The sequence below is a fragment of the Symsagittifera roscoffensis genome, chromosome 7 (assembly GCF_963678635.1).
Source record: "Symsagittifera roscoffensis chromosome 7, txSymRosc1.1, whole genome shotgun sequence".
NCBI lineage: Eukaryota > Metazoa > Xenacoelomorpha > Acoela > Convolutidae > Symsagittifera > Symsagittifera roscoffensis.
The window spans coordinates 37,181,983-37,209,196 of NC_087068.1; the positions used below are offsets into that span (position 1 = coordinate 37,181,983).

General features: G+C 33.4%; 2 protein-coding genes across 4 annotated transcripts in view; both read left to right on the forward strand.

Annotated features, from left to right (window-relative positions):
• Positions 1-27,214, forward strand: part of LOC134850967 (ADP-ribosylation factor-like protein 5B) — a 448,774-nt gene that overhangs the window by 207,408 nt on the left and 214,152 nt on the right. The gene's annotated exons all lie outside the window — the stretch shown is intronic.
• LOC134850966 (ras-related protein Rab-11A-like) lies at positions 18,383-24,983 on the forward strand. 3 transcript variants are annotated; one of them, XM_063866804.1, is made up of 6 exons: positions 18,383-18,567; positions 18,837-18,980; positions 22,565-22,638; positions 23,178-23,259; positions 23,820-23,989; positions 24,609-24,983. In XM_063866804.1, the coding sequence occupies exons 2-6, from the start codon at positions 18,889-18,891 to the stop codon at positions 24,863-24,865; spliced, it is 675 nt and encodes a 224-aa protein (XP_063722874.1). In that variant the 5' UTR covers positions 18,383-18,567; positions 18,837-18,888; the 3' UTR covers positions 24,866-24,983. The 3 variants fall into 3 exon arrangements, with proteins under 3 accessions (XP_063722874.1, XP_063722873.1, XP_063722872.1); XM_063866803.1 differs by having other exon boundaries at positions 18,383-18,584; positions 22,565-22,704; positions 24,609-24,981; XM_063866802.1 differs by having other exon boundaries at positions 22,565-22,704; positions 24,609-24,981.

Here is a 27,214-nt window from a genome sequence, read left to right on the forward strand (position 1 = left end):
TTGACTATGTCTCCTAACCTTAATTCACGTTTTGACGTGTCAGACAAAATGTAAAATGGCCAATATGTAATTCCTTTGATTGAATTGTATTGAAACAAAAAAATTTGATTTTGAGTTTTTTTTCTTTTTGAATTGTATTGAAACAAAAAAATTTGATTTTGAGTTTTTTTTTCTTTTTGGAACTTATAATCCAAAAAAAAGTAAACAATATGATTGGTTAGTATAAAGATGGGTTCGTTGATTTTTCAAACAAAAAAAAACTTTGGTTTCGGTTTTTTTGTTTTAAAAATTATTGTGCGCCAATGACAATGGCAATACGTTTTGGGTGTTTCAGATTCCAATTTCAAATCGTAGTTTTGTTGTTGCTTTTAATGATTTCTTTTTATTTTTTGAGTTTTGAGTCTTTCAATTTACTAATTTGGCGGCATATTCATGTCGAAAATGTGGCAAAATTAGGTTCGGCAAAGAATAAAGTTCAAATGTCGTAGACATACCTAAACTCAACCCAATTTGAGAAAAACGCGGTTTTACTTTCAAGCTTAGCTTGTTTTGTCCGGTTAATTTAAATCAGCACTGTAGTTTAAATAGAAATAATTTCACGCATGAAAATCTTTTTTTTTTGCATGGCTGTTCCGATCATTTAAAAAATGGGTACGAACTTTGTATTCGTATATCCTTTAGCAGAAAAAACTACACTAATTTCCTCGTTTTTTTTTATAGACCGCATTTAAATCTCTGAAGTCTCAAAAGTGCTAATAAAGATATTTCAGCGTTGGAAGTGTTAGTAATAAGAAACAGTAAAAAATCTTGCTGGCTTTTGCATATCTGCATTTTCTGCTTACAAGCGAAACAACCCATCTTAAAAGTGTCGTACGTACCATTTCGAGGCAATGGCAGACGTTCTTACCCGCCAAAATTTCCAGGTTGTCACCGATATCTTCTGGTTCTTTTCAAACAAGATGTCGAAGAATGGTCCTCCCCCCCCCCCCTTTATCATCATTTTTTTCACGCTTTGTATTTCCATCATCGTTGGCCTACTTGTCCTCTTCAAAAGCTACAATCAAGCACATCTCAGTAGATGCGTCAGGTAGTTTCGTTAATAAAGCAGAAATAACGTATGTGAGGGTGTTGAGAAGTTAGACGATCAGAAAATTAGACGGAGGCACTTAAAAGGAAATAAGACGATTTTCCAAACCTGCAACTTGACAAATAGACGAAAGTGAGAGAGGTTAAATTTGTTTGCAGACAAATTGCGTGAGAAAATTAAAATTGTTTGAAGAAACAGTTAAATTTCGGCGGCCAAAAATTTTAAATGTCGATCATGCATAATTTGTTCAATTCAAAACTCTCCTGTAATTTTCAGATTTGACATTTTATGTTCATTTAAACTAATTGTTTTGATAGTTATTGACATTTGATGTTCTTTTTGTATTTGTGAAACTTGACTCTTAAGGAAAAATGTTGTTGGCCCTTTCCTTTTCATAGCAGTGACGTCTAAAATGCCAGATCTCTAAAAAAATTAAGTCTAACTTCGTTTTTGCAGCATCCGTCTAATTTGCGTATCGTTTAACTTCCTAGGCCCTGTATGTGAGGTAGTCGCTGCTTCTCATGGCTTTTGTTGTCAAAAAAAACTCGAATTTATTACAGTCAAGCATTGTTGATTTTCTTACGATTGATACAGTTGGAACGAAACTTCTCTAAAATTTGTTCCATAAATTATCACTTTAATTAAGCTAATCACAACTGCTTAACTGATCATTTATTTTGACTGCAACTATTTGCCGAAAGCTCTGTCGGTGAACCAAAAAAAAATCCAAAAACTGAAAGTTACAAAATGAATCAATTTTAGATCAATGAAAAGTATACCGCACTCTCTTGTAAGATTCGGGCTAAAAAAGCTGCGTTATTATCTGTAAATTATCGACACTTTAAACAACAATATTTAATAAATATATATATTTTTAATAAGATACTAATTTTACGGTTAACGTGAATTCAAAACGTTCTCAACAATCTTAAAATCTTTAAAATATTTTTGATGGCACCCGGGTCGAGGTGCTCCATTTATGTCTCATTTTTCTCGACCAAAACTTGGTATGTTTCAATTTTTTGACCAAATTTTGGTGTGTTTCGACTTTCTCGGACAAATTTCGGTATGTTTCGACTTTCTCGACCAAATTTTGGTAGTTTCGACTTTGCGCTCGATTTAAAATTGCTTCTCGACCGCAGATTTTTAGTCGCAAAACTGCAAGTGCCCGACTGTAAAAGTCAAGACATAAGTCGAGCACCTCGACATAGGCAAACTGATCTCAACCGAACAAACCAGTAATTTCAAGGATTTTATCTGAGAAAACCTTATTTTAGCTGTTATTCACGCCATATGACATCCTTAATTTAAGCGCGAACAGAAGGTGGCAGTTTACGTTTTTGATATTGTTCATCGGAGCTTGCCTTCGTTTTACTTCTTTTTTAGTTGAAAATGGTAAAATTTAGGTTAGTCATAATCGACGACAAAAATTATAATTTTTTCGGTTCAAAGAAATAAAAATGGCAAAACAACAGCCACACAGAGTGGACTTCCATATAAATTGTTTCCGTTCTAATCAAAAATGCGAAAAAATGAACCAGCCGAAAAATATAGACGCGTTCTCTTTGTGTGTGTTCAAAAAGCGATTTCTTGGCACTAAAAATATTCAAAAGTAATCAAAAATATTTTCTGCAAAAATTTCTTGGAATTGGATACCACTCATTTTTTTTTCATTTCGAGGACAATCGCAGTCGATAAGGCTCTAATTCCGCTTAAAATTTTGCTTTGTATCATCACTCTACTCTCAAAAAAGGACATAATCGCTGTCGAGAAAAACCGGTCACAAATTTTGGCTTCTCAGTCTGATTTTGTGCAATCGAAGCAAGCGATTGGCGCATATTTTAAGATTCAAATGCTTATTAGCTCTCATAGACAGTATGCAGTTCTGAAGTTTTTTTAGCGCTTTCCCAATGCAATTTTTTAAAGTAAGAAAAAAAGAACATATTTTGATTTTTTTCTGGAAAGTTTTAGTTTTTGACTTAGTCGTTAAATGTTATAATAACTGTAGTTAACTGCAGCCACTAATTTTTTCTCAGTCTAATTTTTTTTTCGCAGAATGATAAAGTTGAGAGAAAAAAAGTATTAAGGTTGTCAGAACATTTTGTTCTACTTGCACAGGAAGCGGTCATACTACTTATTTGGTTCTTAACTAAAATGCCTACTCTTAGTCAATCCGAGTAGCTTGTAAAATGAATACTCTTTACCTCTAAAAATATAATTTATCAGAATAATAAATTTTTTGTTCGGAATTGTAATTGGGTTCGATTCATAAGCCTTTAATCATTTAGAGACGGCTTTGGAGCCAATATATTAAGTTCAAGTCAGAATTATTAATTTAAAACTTCAAAATTTGAGTACAAATGTCAAACTTGTTACGTATCATCACAATTTCAAAATCTTTTATAAGACCGTTGAATTAACTTTTCTGTAGAGGTTGAAACTGTTCGCTATACGAAAAAAAAAGAAATAATAATAAATAAACAAGATTCTTTTTTTTGTGACCACTAAAATTTAAAAGCAATTTGTCCCTGCATTGTCTTTACGGCTAGAAACTTCACTGAGGTCATTTCTTGAGGCAGTATTCAGCTTTCAAATACTATTTCAAGATAACTAAAAGGTTTAAAAAGGGTAAAATTTTATGGTAACGCTCAAGATTGCCTATATTTTAACAATAGTTTTTGTAGCGCCCTGCTTATTTTGTGCGCAAATTTTTTTTATCAGATGTCATTTTTTATTTAGTTGATTTAGTTTGGCACTTTTTAATCCAATTGCCTTCGATTCTCTTTATCAGAAGATCAAAATGATAAAATTAGTTTAAACAAATGATCAAATAAGTGGCTATTCCAACATAAAAGCATTTCACAGTAATCAAATCTTTTGATCGTTTGTTTGTCATGATTAATAGATTAGGTTTAACTCGGACAACAATTTTGAAGATCAAAATCAAAATTATTGTAATTTTTTTTTATTATTCAAAGAACTTTCTTACTTAATGAAATCGAGTGTACCTGCAAAAAAAAGAGATTAACTTCTTATAAAAATTTGTGGTTTGTTATTCTGAATTTTCAAGCATTTATTGCTTCAGTTTGTTTCGAACAAATCGACAAAATTATTATAAGCGATTGATTTTTTTCCTTAAATCACTAATTTTAGCGTACGAAATAAACTTTTAAACGGCAATTTTAAAACTTATTTCATGAAGTAAAAAAATGCCTGCCGACAAATTTGGTTAACTACTTATAAAAAAACAGTTTTTGAAATAGTGGGGCTAGATATTCTGAATTTTATGCGTTTTCAAAAATACATTCTTTCGGCATAAAAGTTTGGTGTTTGTAAGTAGGCACATTGGCCAAATAATTGGTCTGGGTAGCGTGCGTTTTTGAGATTTTTAATTTGCATCGAAGTTCAAGGTGTTAGCGCCACTTATTTCAGCACGGTGAGTTACTCTGCCCTAATTTGTAGCCAATTTATTTTTTCCAATAATTACATGAAAGGTATCAAAAACAAGCGTTAAAGTTCAAAATTTCTCATTTTCAGCTGTGAAAAACTTCTCTTCAGCTTTACAAACAATAATATGCTACAAAACATAAGGCAGTCGGAACATCAAACTTTCATTCACTTTTTTTATATGGATATAGTAGTTGCAATGAAAACAAGAAACATTTCAAACGATTGTTTCCTAGACTAGTTACTGCAAGAAACGATCTTTTTTTACCATGAAATCATAAACTACATCTTTTAAAAAACTGAAAAAAATTGTATTGTTTGTTCAAAATTCTCAGTTTTGCCGTTTTATAATTTGGTATCAATGTTTAATGATTGTGTATAAATAAGTTTATTTTTTTCAGGCTAAGAAAAACACGTCAACTGATCTAGTGAAATTTAAAATTTTTTTATTGAAAGGCGAGTATTCTCAGTGAGAACAAAAACATCTACATTAGAGCTATTAAAAAGAGCAAGCAGGCTCTAAAGTTTTTAATTAGACAAGTAAAAACCAAGTTTTTTAACTGGTAAAATTTTTTATTTGGATTTCATACTTTTTTTTTCATTGTTGATATTCATTTTTCAACTACAAATCTCAAAACGAAATCTATTTCGGATTATATGAAAAAACTTAAATCTATATTTGCTAAACGCTGCATTATTTCGAGACCAGAAGTTTCATCGTGTTTTTTGTAAGATCATAGTTTTTTCAAATAGTCGTGAAACCACCAAAAAGTAAATTTTCGGCAAAAATTGAGTGCATTTTTGTTTTGCATCTTTTAGTTTTTTTCACACATCAGCAAAAAAAACTGAGCAGTAAATTCCAATAAATGGTTTTTGGATTGTTTAGACTTTCAAAGAGACAGGTGGCATTTTAAAAACTTTGAAAAAATAATTCTCAACTTCAACAATTTTTAATTAGAATTGTTCCGAGTTTCCAAGAACGTGACGGAATATTTGTGACTGGTGTGGTTTTTTATTCGACTGTTAAAGAAGCCATTTTTATAGGATATTTTGATTTATCTGAAAACCAGTGGCGCTTTGAGACGAAAAGTTTTTGAAACATATTACTTGCAAGTATTTCAACATACTCAGTTATTGTCTGCATTCGACTAAATAAACCGCAAAATTCTTCGGGCAGTGAACACATAAGCTGTTTTTAAATCCAGCTCATAAGTCGTTTCAAATGGAATTGAGGCAAAATATTGGTGTCATTAATAAATTACTAGACGCTAAAAACATCACTTTGATCTTGGCAGAAAATGCGAACGAAGTGCCTTTTGGGGGGGGGGTGCAGATTTACAAAAAACCAAACATTTTTTGGCCTTTTGTTATATTTCGACCATATTGTCTCCGGTTAGTAACCACAAACCTTCTTTTTGGCCAAGTCCAAAGTTCAAGCATCTCTAATATTCAATGAAATCATACCATTACGAGGCCAAACAGTGCATTTTGTGATTTGTAAGCAGATTCCGCAACAGGCCAAAAACAGAATTGTTGCAAAATCCGCCATTTTGCCATTTTATTTGATCTTCTTTGCTGTTTTAGATTCCACAAACAAAAACCCAAAACACTGTATTGCTAAAAGTTGCTCCAAAAAGAGGCAATTTTGCGGAATCAGCCATAAAATTTGTTGAATTCGCAAAAAAATTGCGGAAACGGGAACAGATTGTGGAATTAAAAAATAAAATAAAAATATATGTGTTTAGTAAGCTTGAGCTGTCTTGGAATCCGCAACTGTGTGTGGAATCCACAAAATATAAGCGGAACCACAAACAGTAGGCCGATTCCGCAATTTGTAAGCGGAATCCGCATAAATTTGAGGACCTTTTATATTTGTGGAACCCGCTTACATATGCGGAATCCGGAACTACTAACTATATTCGCTCGTTGCGGAATCCGCAACAAAACTAATGAGCCGACAAAATTTTCGTTAAAGGTATTTGTATGCGGAATCCACGGAAATGTTGCAAGTGAAATCCATTTACACTTTGGAAAACGTTCAAAGACTTGTCTCTGGATTCCAGGAACATACAAACACAAAATTGTGCGCCTATCCACTGCGCAGTTTGGCCTCGTAATGACAACAAATAGTTGTGCCATATCATTGATGTGATGAATCAAAGCTTTTTCTGAAAATGCAGGTCACACTTTTTGTGATGCAATGTCAAGTATTTTGTCGTAACTTCATCAAGTGAATCAGTTTCAGATAAGCATGACAAACGATACAATGACTAATATCGAAGAGTTTCAAACATGGGACCAAGTGTACACAAAACTGGCAATCGCAGTTTTTTGGTTGGATATTTCCACTGCTATCATATCTATATTCGGATGTATCGGAAACATCTTTACCATGGCCATTGTATTCAAGTGGGAAAATATGAGCTCAGGAGCTGCGTTTATGTTTAGTCTCGCACTTGCCGACTTTCTTGGCGTCTTTTACGACGGAATCATTGACGAGTTGTTGCCTCTCTTTGGCTTCACACTTCGGCTGTTGAACAGTGCTCTTTGTGCGGTGTGTCAATACATAAACTACCTCACCACCTTTGCGTCTTATTACATCACCGTTCTGTTCAGCCTTGACAAATGCATTGCAGTCATGTTTCCTTTCAAATATCGGGAATTTGGAAAACCAAAAGCTTGCATCATTTCAAGCATTTTAGTGTATTTATGTGCGGGTGGAATTTACTCGACGGAATTGTTTGCATTCCGTTTAGATCCAGTTACTCTTGCATGTCGTCCTATTGAATTCGGAATTATGAACCGGTATTTTTTCTTTAAAGTTCGACCTCAAATGTCTTTTATAATTGGCGGAGTTATTCCAACATTCGCTGTGCTTTTGTTCACATTCATCACAATTTTCAAGGTCCATCAAATTGGTCGAAAGCGTGCTGCACAGAAAAATGACGCTACAAAGTCGACGCTACTAAGTCGCCGTGACGCCGAAATTACCCGCCAAATGATTGTTGTATGCTTGATGTTCGGAGCTTTGAACCTGAGCATATCTGCAATTCTCAGAGTTCATACGAGCTTAGGGATAAACTCAAACAGACAAACTTGATATGACAAGGCTCAATCCTTTTTGTGCATCAAATCGAAACGAACAGAAAGGCCAAAAATTTGAAATTCTTTTTGACAAAATAGTCGCACGAGTTTTTAGGGTGCTGGTTCCTAAACGTAAAGGTAAAGTTTCATTTACTTACAAACAAAGTTTTCAAACAAAAAGTCCAGTAATATTTCTTGCCATTTTTCAGCCATGCTCATATGCAATCAATCCACAAGTCTAGTAAATAATCTAAAAATTTAGTGCAAAAAAGTACTGTTTTGGATAATTATATAATCAAGGACAGTAAAATAGGTGCACTAAACTCTTACATTGTTAATCAGTAATAGCACTGGGCAATTTAGTTCAAAAAAGTACTGTTTGGATAATAACATAATTAAGCCGTACAATATAATAGGTTCATTAACTCATTAATCGATAATCAGTAAGAGCACTGGGCTATTTTCAGTCAACTTGTCGTGTCAAATGTCTTTTTGAGTGTGATCGACTTCAGATATTTCAAATCTTTACGATGAAGCTCTTTTTGTGCTGAGGGACAGAATAATCTCTAATCTCGTGGCTATCTCCAATGCTGTAAACTTTTACGTTTACTTGATATTTGGAAACAAGTTCCGGGCTGATTTTAAAAAATTGTTCGGGAAAAAATTACCTGCTGGTGGAGGTTCCCATGCTCAATCAACGAAGCGTCAAAATGAAGGAAAATGATTCACCAGAAAATTTTGTATAAACTTCCCGAAATCATTTCAATATTGCATTTTTTCCCTTTTTTCCTCTCGTATTGTTATATTTAAACTCATAATTTGTCCTTAAATAAAACATTACCCTTGTCGTTTGTAAACTTCATGGTCAGTGTGACCTTGAGTTAAGTTAATATACATAGGAAGTTTACTTGTGACGCAAGCACTCTACGAGTTCTAGTCGCCTCAACCGGAGCCTATCATGATCATTTTCTGCAATCTGATCAAAAACGTATTTCATTGTCTCAAAAGTGTACGCTTAACTATCGCATACGTTGGCCTTTTTCGATGAGTTTTGAAAACCTTGGCAATAGCTTGAATGCACGGATTAAGTGGGGCATCATTTCAAAGCTCTTTCTGCCGCCATTTGGGTCTTAAAAGAAAAAGAAGAAGAAAAATTAACTCATCAAAATTGCAGAGTATATTTTCAAAATTTTTCGAGTTAGAATAACTGCAATTAACTTTGAAAGAATAGGTAACGAGATCAGCTGATCTACTTCAAACCTACCCTGTCTATTTAAACTCAACGAAATGAGTATATATAAATACAAAAAAGGTTCCCCGAAAGGATCGAACATACGAATCCGGCGATGAAGCCCGGCGTTTTACCGCTGCTCCATGTACGGTACGAACACTTTGTAATTAGGTTAAATTTATTCCGAATAAGTTCAGTTGAAATTTAATTTAAAGGATTAATTTTTTTTCGCACTTTTTTTTCTCTTTTCACCGTCTCACATTCTTCCCATTTACCTTCCCTTACTCGGTCCCAGTTTTTTTATCTCCCTGTTAGATTTAACCCAGTAAGCTCCTGAGCCCTTATTACCCTTTATATTTTTTCCGGCACGCGCTGGGAAATGAACCCATGATCCCTGAAGTCCCAGTAGCATTTTTTGCCTCTATGCCACGGGTGCTTATGTGAATATATAATTATTTAGTTCTGAATTATTTAAAATGTAAGAAATTTTTATTTCATGGGTTATATAATATAGTTTACTCAAAGAGAAACACGACGAGTCTGGCGGCAATAACCCAGTTGTTTTGAGGCTATTATACAGCTATATAGATCTTGAACGTATGAAACATTTTTCCAGCTTTGTTTTTGAAGGGGATTCGAAAAGCAGCTCATTAATTGATCTCACAGTATGTACAGAAGTGTTTTAAAAAATAAATTATCATTAGAATAATTTTCTGAATGCTCATAGACTGAAAAAGTTTGGTGTTTTGTGAAAAGATCATTTGCTTTGTCGCGGCGCTTCCGAAAATAAGTAAACTTGATAGTTTTTTTGTAAGAAAATAGGCTTTTGAGTCGAGTAGCTACAACAGTCATATACAAAAACATCGTATTGAATCAATGGTTTAATATTGGAGTTATAATAACAGATGAGCTGATCACTGGGAACAAAATGGCGCAGTTTGCAAACGATTCCACTTTGAGTTGCTAGTTTTTTCGAAACAAGTTGAGTTTGACGTTTTCATGATTGATTGAAAATGATTGTTTTAAATTGGAACCACTTAATTCTACTTTTAATCGCACTATTTAGTGTAAGTTCAAGGCAATTTCGTTAGCATTGAACCAAACACTTATATTATTCAAATCATTTTGAACTTTTGAAGCTGTGCATCCTAGTGCTCTTAAATTTGTATCGTAGTTCCGAGAAGTTCCAGGAAGAACTTGTACCAGACATTTCTACACGCTGTTACAAATACTTAGAATATGGCTCAACTAGTCTGCTGCTTTGCTTCTTATTCCGTAAACGTTCATTTTTTTTAAATAGCAAGTTATGATCAATAGTATCAAACGCTTTTTTGAGTTCCAAGAAAAAGTTGATTGATTTTTTTCGCCACTTTTTTCAAGTCTGAACCTTTCAATTACCTCTACTAAGGCATCAATTGAACTAGACTTAATTCTGATTCCAATCTGTTGATTTCAAAACAAATTGAATTTCTCGAAGTATATACTCTATTGAAAGATATATTGATTGATTTTGAGAAAAATGGCGAAATTACCGAGTCTGTTTATTTGAGTTTTTGGTTGTTCATTTTGTTATCACCTTAAAAATTTTTCGCGGGTAACTTTTTATGGCAGGCAAATATTTCATTAGTTAATGATTTCTGCACTTTGATATTCATATATTGGACTTTGATAATTCATATTTTTTTATATAGTTGAACTCATGATAACTGAGGAGTTATTGAATTGATCCATCACATTCGAAGGTGAAAGATGCTCTGTGAGAATGCAACATGAGGAAAGACTGGCTGTTGATAATGAACTCGATTAAGCTCATTGAGCAGTTTGACAGTTTGTCTGGAGCCTCAGATTCAATTATTGAATTTGATGAAAATAAAATATTTTTTTTGCGGTTTTTATTTCTTTTTCTAACTGTCGCTTCGCTCGTTTAAATTGGTATAATTTTTCGCTGTATAATAGGTGCTTTTTCATTGATTGTGTTTTGAAAAAGCAGATGAAGTTTGTCATAACGTTCATAGTACTCGATATTTTAAAATCTTTTAAGCGATGGTTGAGCAAAAAAAACTTGTCAACTAGATCGGAGGATTTCAATAAGGAGGTTTCTCTGAAAGTTTCAAAGCCTTCATCCAAGTTTCGTTTAATTGCAAAACTCAGACTAAAAGGATAATGATCAGAAAACTTTTGGTGTTCAAGGACATTTACGCTCAAGGACATATATATATATTCACATATCTCACTGCAAAAAGATCGAGACAAGTTTTGGATACTGATGGCAGAAACATTAAACTCGGATTGCCTCTTTGACAAGAGAATCAAAATGATATGAGTTTAACGTGTTCTTGTAACTTGCACTTACCAAATTGGTTTTTAATGTATCTATAATAAAACCTCCACAAACAATCTGTTGTATTTGAAAAGATGTGCACTCGAGAAAGGTACTTAAACTTTTGGAAAGACTGTCTTTATTTTTTGGAGGGTTTTATATTACCGTTATGACAAATCGGAAGCCTTGGTCTGACATTTTCACCGATAAACCCGCCTCAACAATTATCAGCAATTCTTCAGAAATGTTGATTCCCTTCAGGATTTGAATCTTTACACCTCCACCTCGCAATTAACGAGATTTCACTCTGTATCGATCAGTACCTTTTATAAGTAAAGCGTTGGAATCATCTCGAGTATTTAACCATGTTTCAGTTATCCACAATATTGACGGCGGAGATTCAAGACAAAATATAAGTGCTTCTAAGTCTGCAACAGGTTTCTTGAGAAACATAGCGTTAATGAGTAGCACAGAAATTACAGCAGGTAAATTTTAATCAGATTCATTTTCATCTGAAAAAGGAGATTCTTTTTGAGGGGATGGAATTCTAGCATTTTCAACAGCAGGTTGAATAACACTAACAATGGCTGGTACAAGAGCATTGATTAAGTCATTAGCTAGATTACTTTGATTTGTTTCTTTAAGTGGTGAGAGAATTAACTTTTTTTTGGTCTCAAAACGCTCCTTTCTGGTTCGGTTTTTCCTTGCAGCGGTGATGGTAACAAGGGGTTTCAGTTATTTCGGCCCACATTCGATAATTTACGGTAAGGTCTGCTCCATTGATTATTGTTTCTTCCGGATGTTTATCTGCTACGCTACTTTGGGAGAGAAAAAATTTAAGTTCTATGCTGGACTTCACATGAAGCTATTGGGTCTTGTCAGAAGCTATTGGCATCACGGGCGTACTTATTTTGTTTGTGTAAAAACAGGTAATCCGGATTGTCTAGCTTCTTCTTTTAAATTTCGATCTATAGAGGCCAGGCATTCCTCAATCATGATAGGAATTGAATCTTTAAGGATTTGAATCTTTACACCTCCACCTCGCAATAGTATCAAACGCTTTTTTGAGTTCCAAGAAAAAGTTGATTGATTTTTTTCGCCACTTTTTTCAAGTCTGAACCTTTCAATTACCTCTACTAAGGCATCAATTGAACTAGACTTAATTCTGATTCCAATCTGTTGATTTCAAAACAAATTGAATTTCTCGAAGTATATACTCTATTGAAAGATATATTGATTGATTTTGAGAAAAATGGCGAAATTACCGAGTCTGTTTATTTGAGTTTTTGGTTGTTCATTTTGTTATCACCTTAAAAATTTTTCGCGGGTAACTTTTTATGGCAGGCAAATATTTCATTAGTTAATGATTTCTGCACTTTGATATTCATATATTGGACTTTGATAATTCATATTTTTTTATATAGTTGAACTCATGATAACTGAGGAGTTATTGAATTGATCCATCACATTCGAAGGTGAAAGATGCTCTGTGAGAATGCAACATGAGGAAAGACTGGCTGTTGATAATGAACTCGATTAAGCTCATTGAGCAGTTTGACAGTTTGTCTGGAGCCTCAGATTCAATTATTGAATTTGATGAAAATAAAATATTTTTTTTGCGGTTTTTATTTCTTTTTCTAACTGCCGCTTCGCTCGTTTAAATTGGTATAATTTTTCGCTGTATAATAGGTGCTTTTTCATTGATTGTGTTTTGAAAAAGCAGATGAAGTTTGTCATAACGTTCATAGTACTCGATATTTTAAAATCTTTTAAGCGATGGTTGAGCAAAAAAAACTTGTCAACTAGATCGGAGGATTTCAATAAGGAGGTTTCTCTGAAAGTTTCAAAGCCTTCATCCAAGTTTCGTTTAATTGCAAAACTCAGACTAAAAGGATAATGATCAGAAAACTTTTGGTGTTCAAGGACATTTACGCTCAAGGACATATATATATATTCACATATCTCACTGCAAAAAGATCGAGACAAGTTTTGGATACTGATGGCAGAAACATTAAACTCGGATTGCCTCTTTGACAAGAGAATCAAAATGATATGAGTTTAACGTGTTCTTGTAACTTGCACTTACCAAATTGGTTTTTAATGTATCTATAATAAAACCTCCACAAACAATCTGTTGTATTTGAAAAGATGTGCACTCGAGAAAGGTACTTAAACTTTTGGAAAGACTGTCTTTATTTTTTGGAGGGTTTTATATTACCGTTATGACAAATCGGAAGCCTTGGTCTGACATTTTCACCGATAAACCCGCCTCAACAATTATCAGCAATTCTTCAGAAATGTTGATTCCCTTCAGGATTTGAATCTTTACACCTCCACCTCGCAATTAACGAGATTTCACTCTGTATCGATCAGTACCTTTTATAAGTAAAGCGTTGGAATCATCTCGAGTATTTAACCATGTTTCAGTTATCCACAATATTGACGGCGGAGATTCAAGACAAAATATAAGTGCTTCTAAGTCTGCAACAGGTTTCTTGAGAAACATAGCGTTAATGAGTAGCACAGAAATTACAGCAGGTAAATTTTAATCAGATTCATTTTCATCTGAAAAAGGAGATTCTTTTTGAGGGGATGGAATTCTAGCATTTTCAACAGCAGGTTGAATAACACTAACAATGGCTGGTACAAGAGCATTGATTAAGTCATTAGCTAGATTACTTTGATTTGTTTCTTTAAGTGGTGAGAGAATTAACTTTTTTTTGGTCTCAAAACGCTCCTTTCTGGTTCGGTTTTTCCTTGCAGCGGTGATGGTAACAAGGGGTTTCAGTTATTTCGGCCCACATTCGATAATTTACGGTAAGGTCTGCTCCATTGATTATTGTTTCTTCCGGATGTTTATCTGCTACGCTACTTTGGGAGAGAAAAAATTTAAGTTCTATGCTGGACTTCACATGAAGCTATTGGGTCTTGTCAGAAGCTATTGGCATCACGGGCGTACTTATTTTGTTTGTGTAAAAACAGGTAATCCGGATTGTCTAGCTTCTTCTTTTAAATTTCGATCTATAGAGGCCAGGCATTCCTCAATCATGATAGGAAGATTTCTCAAATTTCGAATATTTTTCAGCCAGTTTTTTCTTCTCCACACTATATCGCTATCCGCTTGAATTGTGAATTTACCGACCACTGCTGATTGTGAGTTATAATTCAGAGGGTGACAGGTGGCTATATTGTTGATGCTAAGATTGACTGTCAGATAGTGACGCATGAAATTGAGTATGTCTGACGTCGGTTTTCACCATAGTCAAAGTTTACAAAAAGTAAGTAAATTTTTCTCGAATTTTTCTCTCACTCTACAACCCGTTCGGATATTTCGCGTATAACAATGGAAATTTCAACAACTTTCTCTCTTATTTGACATTTTTTGTTTTCTAGAATTGCTAGTTTCCGTTGTTGAAGTTCGATTACTTCATTAAGTGTTTGGAAAGACTCTGTGCATCTCCTTCGGTTCCGCTTTTGATTGAGTCTTTGATGTGATTGATTTGTGATATTACATCATTTACATCTTCCAACTCTGAAACTATTTAATAAGTTTATTACAACAATTAGGCTAAACCAATTTCTGAGTCGAGGAAAAGTAGTCTGAATTTATTGCTTTTCAGACAAAAAGTTAGCAATGAACGGATAATTTATTTTCTCTGACCGGTGTTCTGATTATAAATAATTGATTAGCGTGCCTTAAAATGTCTGCAGGTTTTTTTTGAAGAGAAAACAAGGAAAAATAATTAACAAATATCTTATTTTGTTTTAGTTTCTATCATTATTGCCATCATAAATGTAGTCGGAAAATGTTGTGTAGTTTGCATAGCAACCGGATACCCGGATAACCTAGGATTATTTCGTTGAAGTGAAAATGGCTTTCAATTAACCATTTTTACCAGTTTGAATAGTAAGTTGGTTAATTTTTCTCATTCTGTGCACAACTGGCGAATTAATTCAGCTCAAATATCTTTCAAATTAACATTTTTTGAAAGCCAAGTAAATCAATGCTTGACCCATATAGCGTGTGAGAGGGTGTATTTTCATTTGAAAAAAAAAACATTAAAAAAATCAAGTTGGCTGATTTGCAAACTTCATTGATTTCTTTCATCAGCGTCACACTGAGATCACAACATTCCTAACTTCTTTGAAAGTGATAACTATTTTTGAAGATAACATTTCTGAAGTTGTTCACAATTTTTTTTAGTTAACTTAGAGAACGTTTAACTTGTACTCGGCCATCAAATTTCACTCAAGGGCGATTATTGAAAAATGCAAAAATTGCCGGCTTTGTAGACTTTTTTTCTGCATTCTTCAATTTCTGTTTTGAACTGTTAGTCAGAACAGAACTTGGAAATCCTTCTGTGGAAAGCTAAAATTTTAAAAATTTTGGCAGCAATGTCGTTTTTCATATTTCGTTTTTCAGTTTTTATTTTTTTTTGCTGTTTTGTTCATTTGACTGAAAAAAAATTTCAGCTTTTAAGATGAGGGCTGAGTGATCTCGTTTAAATTGCTTACAAGAATCTTGTAATTCATCGTAAGCTTAGTGTTAAATATAGCAATCAGTTTCAACCAATTGTTTCATCTTCCAAAATCAAATGTTCATAGTAAAACGCTTATAGGAAAGCTCATGATGATTTTATTATAAGCAACTGATTCTAACAGAATTTCAAAAATACACAGGGAATACAACAAAAAAAGCGCACCAAGTATAAAAAACACAAGGACAGCCGGTTACTATACAAGTAGCACAGAATATTCCGACCATAGTCGTTAGAAAACTACGGCTTAGACAGGTTTTTCTCCAAATTAGTGTAGTTTTTTCTTCTTAATGTGATAAAAGGATCTGACGTAAAAACACGATTTAAATATTTTAGACAGTCATAGTAATATAAGCAAGTTGGAGAAAAATTTTGCTGAAAATTGACTAAAAAAGCTAACAAAATATATCAAAAAAACTTTCGATTTTTTTGCAGTTTTTGGTTCTCAAAACGAAGCTAAAAAACTCATAAAAATAGTTTTAATGGCTCAAAAATCAGTTTTAAGGTCTTAAACTAGGCATTATTTCAGCCTGCTTTTGTTGTAAGCCTGCTTGCTAACTTCATTCGCTCGAGTTAAGACGAAAAATCAAAAATTTCAAAACTTCTACTTGACACTGACAAACAATTTTGGGTATTTTCTAGTGTGGTTCGATTTTCGACTAAAAAGGGCTTTAATATGGCACGTGTTTCAATACAGTCCGATAATTGTTTTTGGTATCTTCTGTATTTTTGCGTGGAAAACAAAAAGAAAGAAAAAAAACCTAAACAAAATGAAACTAAAACACACCCGAATCAAAGCTCCTCCCCATTTTCAAACTAACAGCAAATTAACAGCCAACAATTCCCTGGCAACCTGAATACAATGATTATATGTACTTGATTATGGCAGATGCTGGCAGATGTTTTGGCAGATGCTCACGTATTTTTTGTTCTAATCATTGGAAATACCGAGGAACTTGTCTTCGATTGCGTTTTAATTTTTTTCTTTTTTCTTTGCAAAATCACATGTCACAACAAATTATCGAACTGAGTCGACTGTTATCTCGTATACAACTGTTTTTTGTTAAGTGTCGGTTGAGTTGAAAAGTTTTAGTCAAATTTTCTTGGTGTTAAGGAAAAAATGGTCAAAGTTTTGGTTTTAAGCTTAAAAGCGAGAAACAAATCAATCAAGCCAGCATTCTTATAATGAACTGATTCGATTAAAAAATTCATGACGTTTTTATTCCAGATAAATTTAGTGTGTTCCAGTAAAACTTGTTTTTGATGTTCAATTTAGCTCGTTCTTGGGAAAAAAACTTTTCTCAATTCAATTTTTTTTGCTGAAAAATAGTTTGTTTTTCAAAGAAAACTGTTGAATATTGTTCCTGTTTTACCACTACTGCTGAATATGTCTACTTCTAAGCTATTTTTGGTGAGGTTATGAGTTTTTGTAAATTTTTACTTGTTTGTTTTTGTTCCGATCACTGAAACTGGGGAGGAACTTTGTATCCGGGTAGGTTTCAGTTTTTTTATCTTTTTTCCACGCAAAATTAGGCACCACAAAATAATCATTGGACTGGTTAGAGTTTTAAATCGTATTGAAGCTCTTTCAGTGGGGATTCGTACTACATTAAAAAAATTTTCGTCTAAACTCGAGCTAGTGAAGCGAGCAAGCACGCTTAATTTATGCTGAACTCAGGCGGTTTAAGACAACTTATTCCAACTTAATTTCAAATTTACTTTAATTATTTTTTGGAGATTTTTAATGCCATCTTGGGAATCAAGTTAAAAAAATCAAAAATTCAAAAATTTTGTTTCTTTTTTTTCAGTAATTTTTCCCTCAAAATCTGTTGCTTTGTTTGTCTATATTACTATGACTGTCGATTATAGTTCTAGATAGGATTTTCTTATCAGACCACGCGCAAAAACTACACTAAGTGGAAAAAAAATTTTTTCCTGCAGGTTTTTAAAGACTATGGTCGAAACGTTCTGTGCTACTTGCAAAGTAACCGGCTATCTTTATTTCCTTTTGGTTGCACGCAGAACTTTTTTGTAAGATTGTACAAATCTTACGTTTTCCAACTCACTGCTTGCAACTGCTCTGTCTATATTTTCTCATATTTTTTTTCCGGGTGAAAATTCGCATTAAAAAATTCCGTCGTTTTTGTAGAGTTTGCAGATTTCTTTTAGAAATTTAACTATTAGCGACTATTCTATTTTATCAAATTGGTTGCATGTAGATTTTTACCCTCTTATATGTTGATCGTCAAAAGAAAATGAATCCATTGGGAAAGCCCTGTTTGTTTTTCCCGAAATGAGTAACCTCATTGCTTTATTTTCTCTGAAGATGAAAACGCGTTGGATGTGTACAGATTACGAAGAAACGATTTTTGAAATTCTTAAGTGAAATAATTGAGCTCAAACACAGCCTGTTTGTATTGAAAAATTAGTTAACGTTGATTGGTGTTTTTGGTCTGAAGAGGTAATCAACAAAAACAACCGTTCTTCTTCTTTTAATATGATTGAACCCTGCCACGAATAACATTGAACCTGTACGTCTCTGACGTCATTTCTTAGTCCATTAAAAACTAGTACTTCAACACCAATTCATCGTTTTCAATATCAGTGATTTGTCTTATATCGGAGTTGTTTGTTAGAAAACGTAATTTCAAATTGAGTAAACATACCAATGAGAAGGTACTTTGTTCGAATTGTCACTACTCCAAATAACAATACCTCAATATTAACTCAATCCAGAACTAAAACGAACTGTCATGATATAGAAAACAATAATGAACAAGATTTCTAAATAATTTTATGCTCTCTTGAAATTGATCATATTATCCGAACGCCTATTGTTATATTTGCTAACACTTGAGAAGTTTGTCAATCAAGGGGGTCCGTGAAAATTATAAAGAAATTTCGGTAAAAAATTAACCTCGATCAACGAAAAAAGTATAAAATTTTTAATGTTCAGCTGTGGATAAGGCTGACGAGTGTTTACTTCGATGTATTTTACACTACACTTATTTTGTTTCATTGCGTCATAATTTTCATTTTCTCTTAAATTTTACAGATGTTTTTAAGGGAGCGAAAAACTAAATAGATGGGCAAACTTTATCGACAAATTTGGTTTCATCTACTATCTAGCTAGAGTAAAATAATTTATTACCACTGGATTATTAGTTACACTTTAATCGTCATGAGTCAGAGCAGGTCAACGATTGGTGGAGAAAGCAGAACATCAAGTGAAAGCAGGCCAGGCACCACAGCTAGTCGCAGTGAAACTGTCAGGTCGGTTAAATAGGGGCGTACGAAATTAGACAAAAAGCAAATTAGACGTGACCAACAAAAACGAATTTAGACGTCGATGCAAAATTACAAACATGGGAAATTAGACGTAATTGTACTGTTAGTGTCTGAAATTTGTTTACCGACTACAATTAACTTTCGTTCGAGCTTTTTAAATGCAAATTAAGTTTTCACATTTCGCAATTTTCACATTCCGCATTTTTCACGTGCCGCAATTGTATAATTTATGCATTTCAAAAATGTTTCATAATCTTGAAATTAACATTTTATAAATCAATTGTGATAAATATTTTGATATGCAGTGGGACCATACACTATTTTTGTAAATATGAACATTTGTTTTGGGCTATAAGTTTTGTTAGCCCTTTGCTTTCCGTCTAAAATGCTAGTTTTGCAAAAACAATTTAACGTCTGAGTTATTTCGTTTTTATTGGTCACGTCTAATTTGCTTATCGTCTAATTTACTACTGCCCGGTTAAATATAATACACAATAAACAAGACAAACTCTAGGGGATAGTTCGCGGCATTCGAATTAATTTGCCGGGTCTACTATGTTTATAACAATTACTTTAAAGCCGCCGTTTTTTCTCCTGTTATGACTATTTGCCGCCTTTTTTCATATTTTTTAAGGAAAGGGTTGAGATTGCAAAAAAAACTCGGAAAAGCACGAGTTCTATTTCTGAGCGCGTGAGCATTCTGCATAAAACACGGACGCTAGTTTTACTTTTTTCTGCTCTCAGCTTTTTTTATTCAACAGAAACAATTTCTTGGAAGCAAAACTATGCCAAAAATGAGATATGTGGGAAATGCAATAACAATTTTAAAAAAGGTTTGAATCTGCCAAACAGTAGGCCACCTATGCACAGATTAGCATTTACCCGACTAAACTTATTGTTTCCGGTTATACGGCCCAAAAAAAGTTTTTTTTTTTTCGAAAAGTAAATCAAAATGCTCAAATCTAATCTAAATCTAAATTAAAATCTGGATTTTCGTTTGTCTTTTCAAATTTCTACGCAAACAGATATTAGTACAAGCTATCATATCAATTGTTTCTATTTTTTATGAACAATGGGGAGTTCAGATATCAGGCATGCATGCCCAAGGGTTAAATATTAACTATTTTTTTCAATCATTTTGCATATAATTACAACAAAATTTAATTTGATAAATAATTATCACTTATTGTTGCGACCATTGAAAAGGGGGAGTAACTTTGGATTCAGGTGTGTTTTAGTTTTTCTTTCCACGCAAAATCAGCTACCACAAATAATTATCGGACTGGGTTGATTGATATATCATATTAAATCCGTTCCAGTCGTAATTCAAACGACATTTAGAGATTTCAAAAAAGTTTTTTCAGTGTCGATAAAAATCGATTTGAAATTTTTGGTTTTTGGTCCATTTTCGAGCTAATTTATAAGGTAGTTAGTAATTGCAATAGCTTCTTAAAGCTTAATTTAAGCCTTGAAAACTTAGTTTTACTCAAATAAAGGTAGCTTTTGGAGTTTTTCAGCGCAATTTTGGGAATCAAAAACTTGAAATTTCAAAAAAAAAATTCCGCAAAAAATTTTGAAAATTTTTTTGAAATTTTTTCAAAACTTTTTAATTTTTTTTTCGTATTTTTAGTCATTTCTCTTCAGAAAATCTTCCCATTTGACCTACTTTAGTTTGACTCTAAATAGGCCTATATTCTATTTTCCGCTCAGGTCTTTTTATCACAACATGAAGAAAAAAAACACTAACTTGAAGTTTTAAATACTTGCACAGTAACCGGCTATCCTTGTCAATATATAAAATTATTATTCTTATCCAATCATGACAAAATATTTTTTGACGGTAGATCTTAAGACACTGAGTGGCAAAAACATATTTAGTTAAACCCTATTATCCGCAAGCCACTGAGCAGTTAAAACTTTTATGAATCGATCCATTGCAATATAGATGACAATTTTTTGGTTTGAGCCAAAAACAAAACCAAATATCCGACAGTTTGACAAAAACGGACGTAATAGGAACGTTTTGGTCATTTTGGGCAGTATAACAAAAAAAATATCAATTTTTTTCACGATGAGTGTTCCGTTACAGCACTGGTGAAGAAGTTATAGCTTGTTCGAAAGGATATCCGTTGAAAAATGGTTTCCGACAAACCGAATTTTTGTACAGTATAAAAAATTTTGCACCGACATCAGAAGAATCAAAGAATATTTGATACCTTGTAGTTTTTTTTCGAAACACAAATGTGCAAATGTGGAATCATTAAATACTAACTTTGAGGGATTTCTTAAAATCATATGAGAGATACTAGAACTGCAACTAAGTGTTAAGAAGCATATATTTCATTTGCAATCTACTAATACGAGAACTGAAAATAACGAATTCGGCTAATTTTTTTATGATTAAAGCGCACTAGTTTCAGAGTTTTTTTGTAAATCAGTTCGGCGCAAAAACCATTACAAAATGAGTTAAGTTAAGTTTTTTACGACCAACAGATTGTCAAACAGATAAGGTAACTCACTTTGTGCCTGAAAATGTGAGATAGAAAAGTTGTGCACAAATATATACTTTAAATTTTTGATTTAATCGTTAGTCCGATGAAAAGATTTACCAAAATACACTTGAGAAACGCAGAAAATTTCCCGACGTTTCTAGGTTACGAGAAGTCTTGATCAGGATCAGGTAAGTTTGAGCAACTGTATTATTTGAATAAAAAAGATTTAATTTTGATTTTAATTGAGGAAAAAAAATGAAATAATTATGATTTTTCTATGTTATAAGCAGTCCTGACCATAAAAATTAGAACAACATCAGTGTTCCTATTTCCAAGGTACAAATTGACATTAAGATGACAATTTAAAAAATAATTTTAAATGATCAAGCACGCTGCAGTTTTTTGCGTCGATTGAAATCGTAGAAGCTAAAAAAAATTGATATTATTGAATAACAATCGATTTTGGCCAGTTTTTGTGTTCAAAATTTTGCCACTATAGTCAATTATCATTAAACTGTAGGAGCTCATTTATAACTCATTTTAACATTTATAGAGTAAATGATAGAACATTGGAAAAGACTTTAAAATGATTAAAAAAGCATGGAAGGAACATGGAAGGAGAAGTGTGTAATCTGTACGATAGATGACCTAATTATACTATCAGATACAATTTGGAAATAGCACGACTTGGAAAAACAAATCAAACTTTCATCCGATTTATTAAATGTTACCTGTTGAAGATGAAAGCAAACTCTTACCTGTTGAGGCGGAAACCAAATTTTTTGTACGATTTTTTGTAACTTTCGAATAAAATATCGTACAAAAATTTTGGTTTTCTCCTCAACAGGTAAGATAGGGGATTTTTTTTTACAAATCTTTAATAAATTGATATCATTTTGCAGTTTTTTATTAGGATGGTCATCACGCGTTCATACATTTCACTGCACTTCAAACTCTATGAACGGCTAAATAAACAGTAAGACACAAAAAAAACGAGTAATATAAGGACTTTCCCTCTTTGCATTATGACTGTGAATGGCGAATGATAGATCCGTTAAGTTTTTTTTGCCCCAATAGATCTAACAGAGCTGCAACTGATGACGAGTATGACTACCTGTTCAAAATTGTTCTGGTTGGGGATTCCGGAGTAGGTAAGAGCAACCTGCTGGCCCGCTTTGCCAGGAACGAGTTCAATCTGGACTCCAGAAGCACAATTGGTTAGTCAGATAGAAGTGAAGTTTTGATTTATGCGAGTTCTATTGTTCACAAGCGGGCTTAATAAGAGTAAGAATTAGACCAGTTATGGACTTAGTGATTACACGAATCACTGCGGCCGAAAAAAGACAGAGTTACAAACAGACGGTGTACTCTTTCTAAAAAAACTCAAGGATTATCTCACTGCTGATACCATTTAAAACGCTTCAAATATTTCCATTCAAACTTTTTCTCATAAATGTTTTCTGCAACCCCGTATCGAGATTTATTTGCCCAGTTTTGCGCAAAATTTGAGCAATTTGAGTGTTTTTGATAGCCAATTATTAGCTCACACTGTTTGCTTCGGGATTGTGGTTTTTACATGATTTTTTTGTGTATTTGAGTCGAATATTGAAGCTGAGTATTTCTGGTTGCAACTTTATTTGCGCTTTATTGGTAACAATTTTTTTACATACATAGGTTTCTGTGATTGCAGGGGTTGAGTTTGCAACCAAGTCAGTCACGGTGGACAACAAAATCATCAAAGCCCAAATTTGGGATACAGCCGGGCAAGAAAGGTTAATTAAAATAATTTAAGTAATCATCAGTAAAGCCATTGAGGTCATCCTAATTTTGCTTCCCAAAAATCTTACTTTAAATTAACTCGGTCAAAAAAATAAGTCTTACTCGTCCAAAAAAGTCCCACTTGTTCTCAGCAGATAAATGGCGCCTCAGTACTTTTGCGAACTTCGTCAACAGATTTATGTCTTTTATCACTGATTTTTTTTGTGAAAAACCGTCAAATTCAAGAACGGTACTACGCATTTTAAGTGGTTCAGAACTAAAATGCAACTCCGAGCTGACCGTTTACGTTTATCCTTGAGCTGAAAAAAAACTTTCCATCATCATTTATAGACTTTTCGTTTTAAGAACTATATATTTGTTAGTTGATTTTTCGTGTTAAAACCAATTTTCATTCTCATTCTATCGGAAAAAGAATCCCAATGTATAAAAAGTTATGCATGCTAAACCATTGAAAAAAATTTCATGGTGAAGTGGTAATTATTTTCATTATGCACAGACACTGTGGAAGAGAGGACACGGTTCTAATAGAAACACTTTTTCATGTCTTGTCCAGGTACCGTGTGATCAGCAGTGCCTACTATCGCAACTCGGTCGGAGCAGTTTTGGTGTATGACATCACGAAGCAGGAGTCCTTCCAGCAGCTTGAGAAGTGGAAGAAGGAGATCAATGACTTCGCGCCCACACTCTGCAAGACTATCCTAGTCGGCAACAAATCCGACTTGGGTACGCAAACAGACTTTATAAAGCAGCCGTAATTTTGTCTACTAGGCTGCGGACTTATGACGAGACTAGCTTGTTGAATAGTTTTTAAACTGGTTTTCAAACCAGTCGAACTTAGAACATACCAGCTACAAAAGCGTTGAAAACTAACCTATCTCTTGTTTAGGATACATTTATGGTTTCTGCGATTCTTAGAGGAGCTATGAAAGTCTATTCAGCCCGTCTAATCATAGTCCGTTCCTCTTTCTCCGCCACAGTCTACACTGATTTGTTTTGTTGCGAGATGTTCTTTTTTGGAACTCAAGGCCTTTTTTCGCGTCTAGAACTTTCACGTGGTACCTTTATTGCAGCCGTACCTCTATTGCAGCCGTACCCTACTCAGGTACCACTATTGTAGAACTGAAGCTAGTGGTAAAGTGAGAGCTCATCCTCACACACTATCATTGCTATGGAAGGGGGTCGATAACACGATATAGCTATCTTGAAGTATCATCATAAGGTCTATCAGCAATATGTAGCATGTTGAGCTGTGACGCATTTTAGGTTTTGTCCGTCTTCTTTATGGCGTTCAAATGTTTTATGCTTGTCCAGAGTTTACTAAATAATTTTTTTTAACTTCTAGCCCACCTTCGAAGCGTACCAACTGAAGACGCCGAAGACTTTGCAGGTCAACATCAGATGGCCCTCGTAGAAACAAGTGCCCTGAAGTCCACCAACGTAGCCACATTATTCCAGACACTCATCCATGATATTTATGAAGTGGTGAAGAAAACAGACGGGGCAGGGGGCCCTCAGGTAAAGATCACGAGGGCCGACAACTCCAAAGGAGGATCCCAGATTGTACCAGAGAAGAGCCCGAAGTCCGGATGTAGTTGCTGATCCATTTCAAAGTGTCAATTTTTTTTACATATATCTTTCTGCTATTTTAAAAAAATATATTAAATTTTCCAAGTTTGAGATTTTTTAATAATGTTTTTCAGCTCATTTTCTTTTTGCTCAATTTGGCTTTTGCACAGACAAAAAATATCAAAATCTAGAGTATTAAATTTGATATCTTCCTGTCATGGTTTGGATCTAGGAGGAAACTCAGCATTCTGGAAAAAATGAGATACACATTTCACAATCTTGAATTAAAGATGTAGCCAATTGGATTAAACTTTTCAAAAATGTAGGAGGAATACCTCTTTCAGAAAAATGAGTGAAAAAATCGAAGCTACCAGAGAACAATTCAACTCAAAGGTTATAAGACAAGAAAAGCTAGTTGCTGCTTTTGTACTATTGAAAGCGCTAATAAATTGACAAAGGTGCAAATAGAGCAAAAATAGCCGGTTGCTGAGCAAGTCGCACACAAAAGTCTTCCGACCACTTTCATTTAATTTTTTTTATTTTTGCAAATGAGCATCAATTTTATTATGTCATGTGATTTGAGAAGTATACAACCGCTTAAAAATTTAGTGAATTAGACATCACTAAGTCCTTTTTTTTTTTAAAAAAAAAACCTGCATTGCCAAGTCAGCTCTAAATTATACATCCAAAACTAATTTTCTTCTAACTAAAATATAATTTTTCTTTTTATTAAAGTTTTAAGGGCAAATTTTCATATAACAACTGTTACTCGATTGCTGTACTTGATCGAAATTGAATAGAAAAGCAAAACTTTTAAACCATTTTTTCTCGACGCTGAGACAAGTTTTTCAAACTTTTTTAATCATCTGTCGAATCACTTAAAGGGCTTTTGGTTTGATTTTTATTCGACTCAATCCGATGATTATTTGTGGCACCTGATGTTGTGAGGAAAACAAAAACAAAAATAGGAAAATAAAACTAAAACACTATCAACGTCGCACCAAAGTTAATTAATATGAAAACATAATCAGAAAATTCAATCAATCCATCAACTATCACGAAATCAATCAGAAAATTGAAACCCAAATAGTCAATCGCCCATTTAACCGAAGCAAAGCGCAAGTAAGTACAATTGCGAACTTATACATAAGTGTTTCAAATTTTTTTCTTGTAAAGTAGAAATATCCTTAAAACATTATGCAGAGCAAACTCATTTTGATCTTTGATGGTTGTTTTTTAGTGCGCATTGCTTTATTAAAAGTTTTTAAAAAGAAAAAAAGATTTAGTCTCATCAATCTATTTTTGCCAAATTGTCTTTGGCTGAAATCTCTGAGCTTTTATGGCTTAATTGCTTGGATTGAAAATTAGCTTAACTGCTTGTGAATGAATTGTCTCTGCGCTGATTTGCTTCTACATGTCCTACAAGTGTGTTGTGTGTCTAAGCCATTCAGGGTAATTAAGCCATGTAAAGTACCAATTAAGGTTTTGATACCAAGTTTCGTTCCACAACAGCTTCTGATAAACCAAAAGCATCAAAAAATTATTGAAAAAAAATTTACACCACATTACTACTCAAATGCCAGGATCTTCCGTTTAGGGAAGAATCTAAGCAATTCCAAAACTAATCGAAAACAGTTGACTTCATAACTGCCTACTATAAGAAACTGCAAGAAAAAGTATATGAAGAAAAACCCGAAAAAAAAAACGTTTGAACTAGCGGCAGTTAGATGCAGATTATCAATCAATTCTGGCGTTTTGGCTGATCTTAAGTCAGTTGCTTGCGGATGACTTCCTTGAATCCATCTTCAGTAAATTGAGACAATATATAGATTAAACCTCTGAAGTGAGGTCAGGTCAGTGAGAATTTCTCACATTCTCTCAAATCTCTTAACAAGCCATTCATATTCAATTGCATAAAAATTATTACTATAAAGTTACTTCTTGAGCTAACTAAAAAAAATCATCCTTTGAAACAATTTTGAAACAAGATTAATTTTGAAACAAGACTAAAACCTGTTCCGAAAAAATTTAAAACATCATTGGATCAACAGAGTTCACCATAAATGTCAGCCAAGGAACTCAAAAATTAATTCAATTAATCAGAGATCAAATGGGTTCATAACTTAGATCAAGAAAAATGTTTCATTACAAAAATTGAGTAATATGTTGCAAAAAAGGTGAAGAAAATAAAACAATCTATTCATGTCCCTCTTTGTCGAGGAGCAGATCTGCTCCTGAGAATATTCATTGAAAAAAGTTCTCACTTTTAATTTTAAAAAAAATCATTAGTATCATGATTCTTTTTCAACTTAAGTGTTCATGTTTTCACAAAAAAAAACTTGTTTAGAAAAAATTGTTTAGTTCAGATGGGAAAAATTTCTT

Excerpts from the sequence above, each read along its gene's own strand:
- LOC134850966 (XM_063866803.1), top strand. The coding sequence starts at position 18,889 with ATGAGTCAGAGCAGGTCAACGATTGGTGGAGAAAGCAGAACATCAAGT. Across the intron at positions 23,260-23,819 it reads GATACAGCCGGGCAAGAAAG|GTACCGTGTGATCAGCAGTG; the intron begins GTTAATTAAAAT and ends TGTCTTGTCCAG. Across the intron at positions 23,990-24,608 it reads CGGCAACAAATCCGACTTGG|CCCACCTTCGAAGCGTACCA; the intron begins GTACGCAAACAG and ends TTTAACTTCTAG.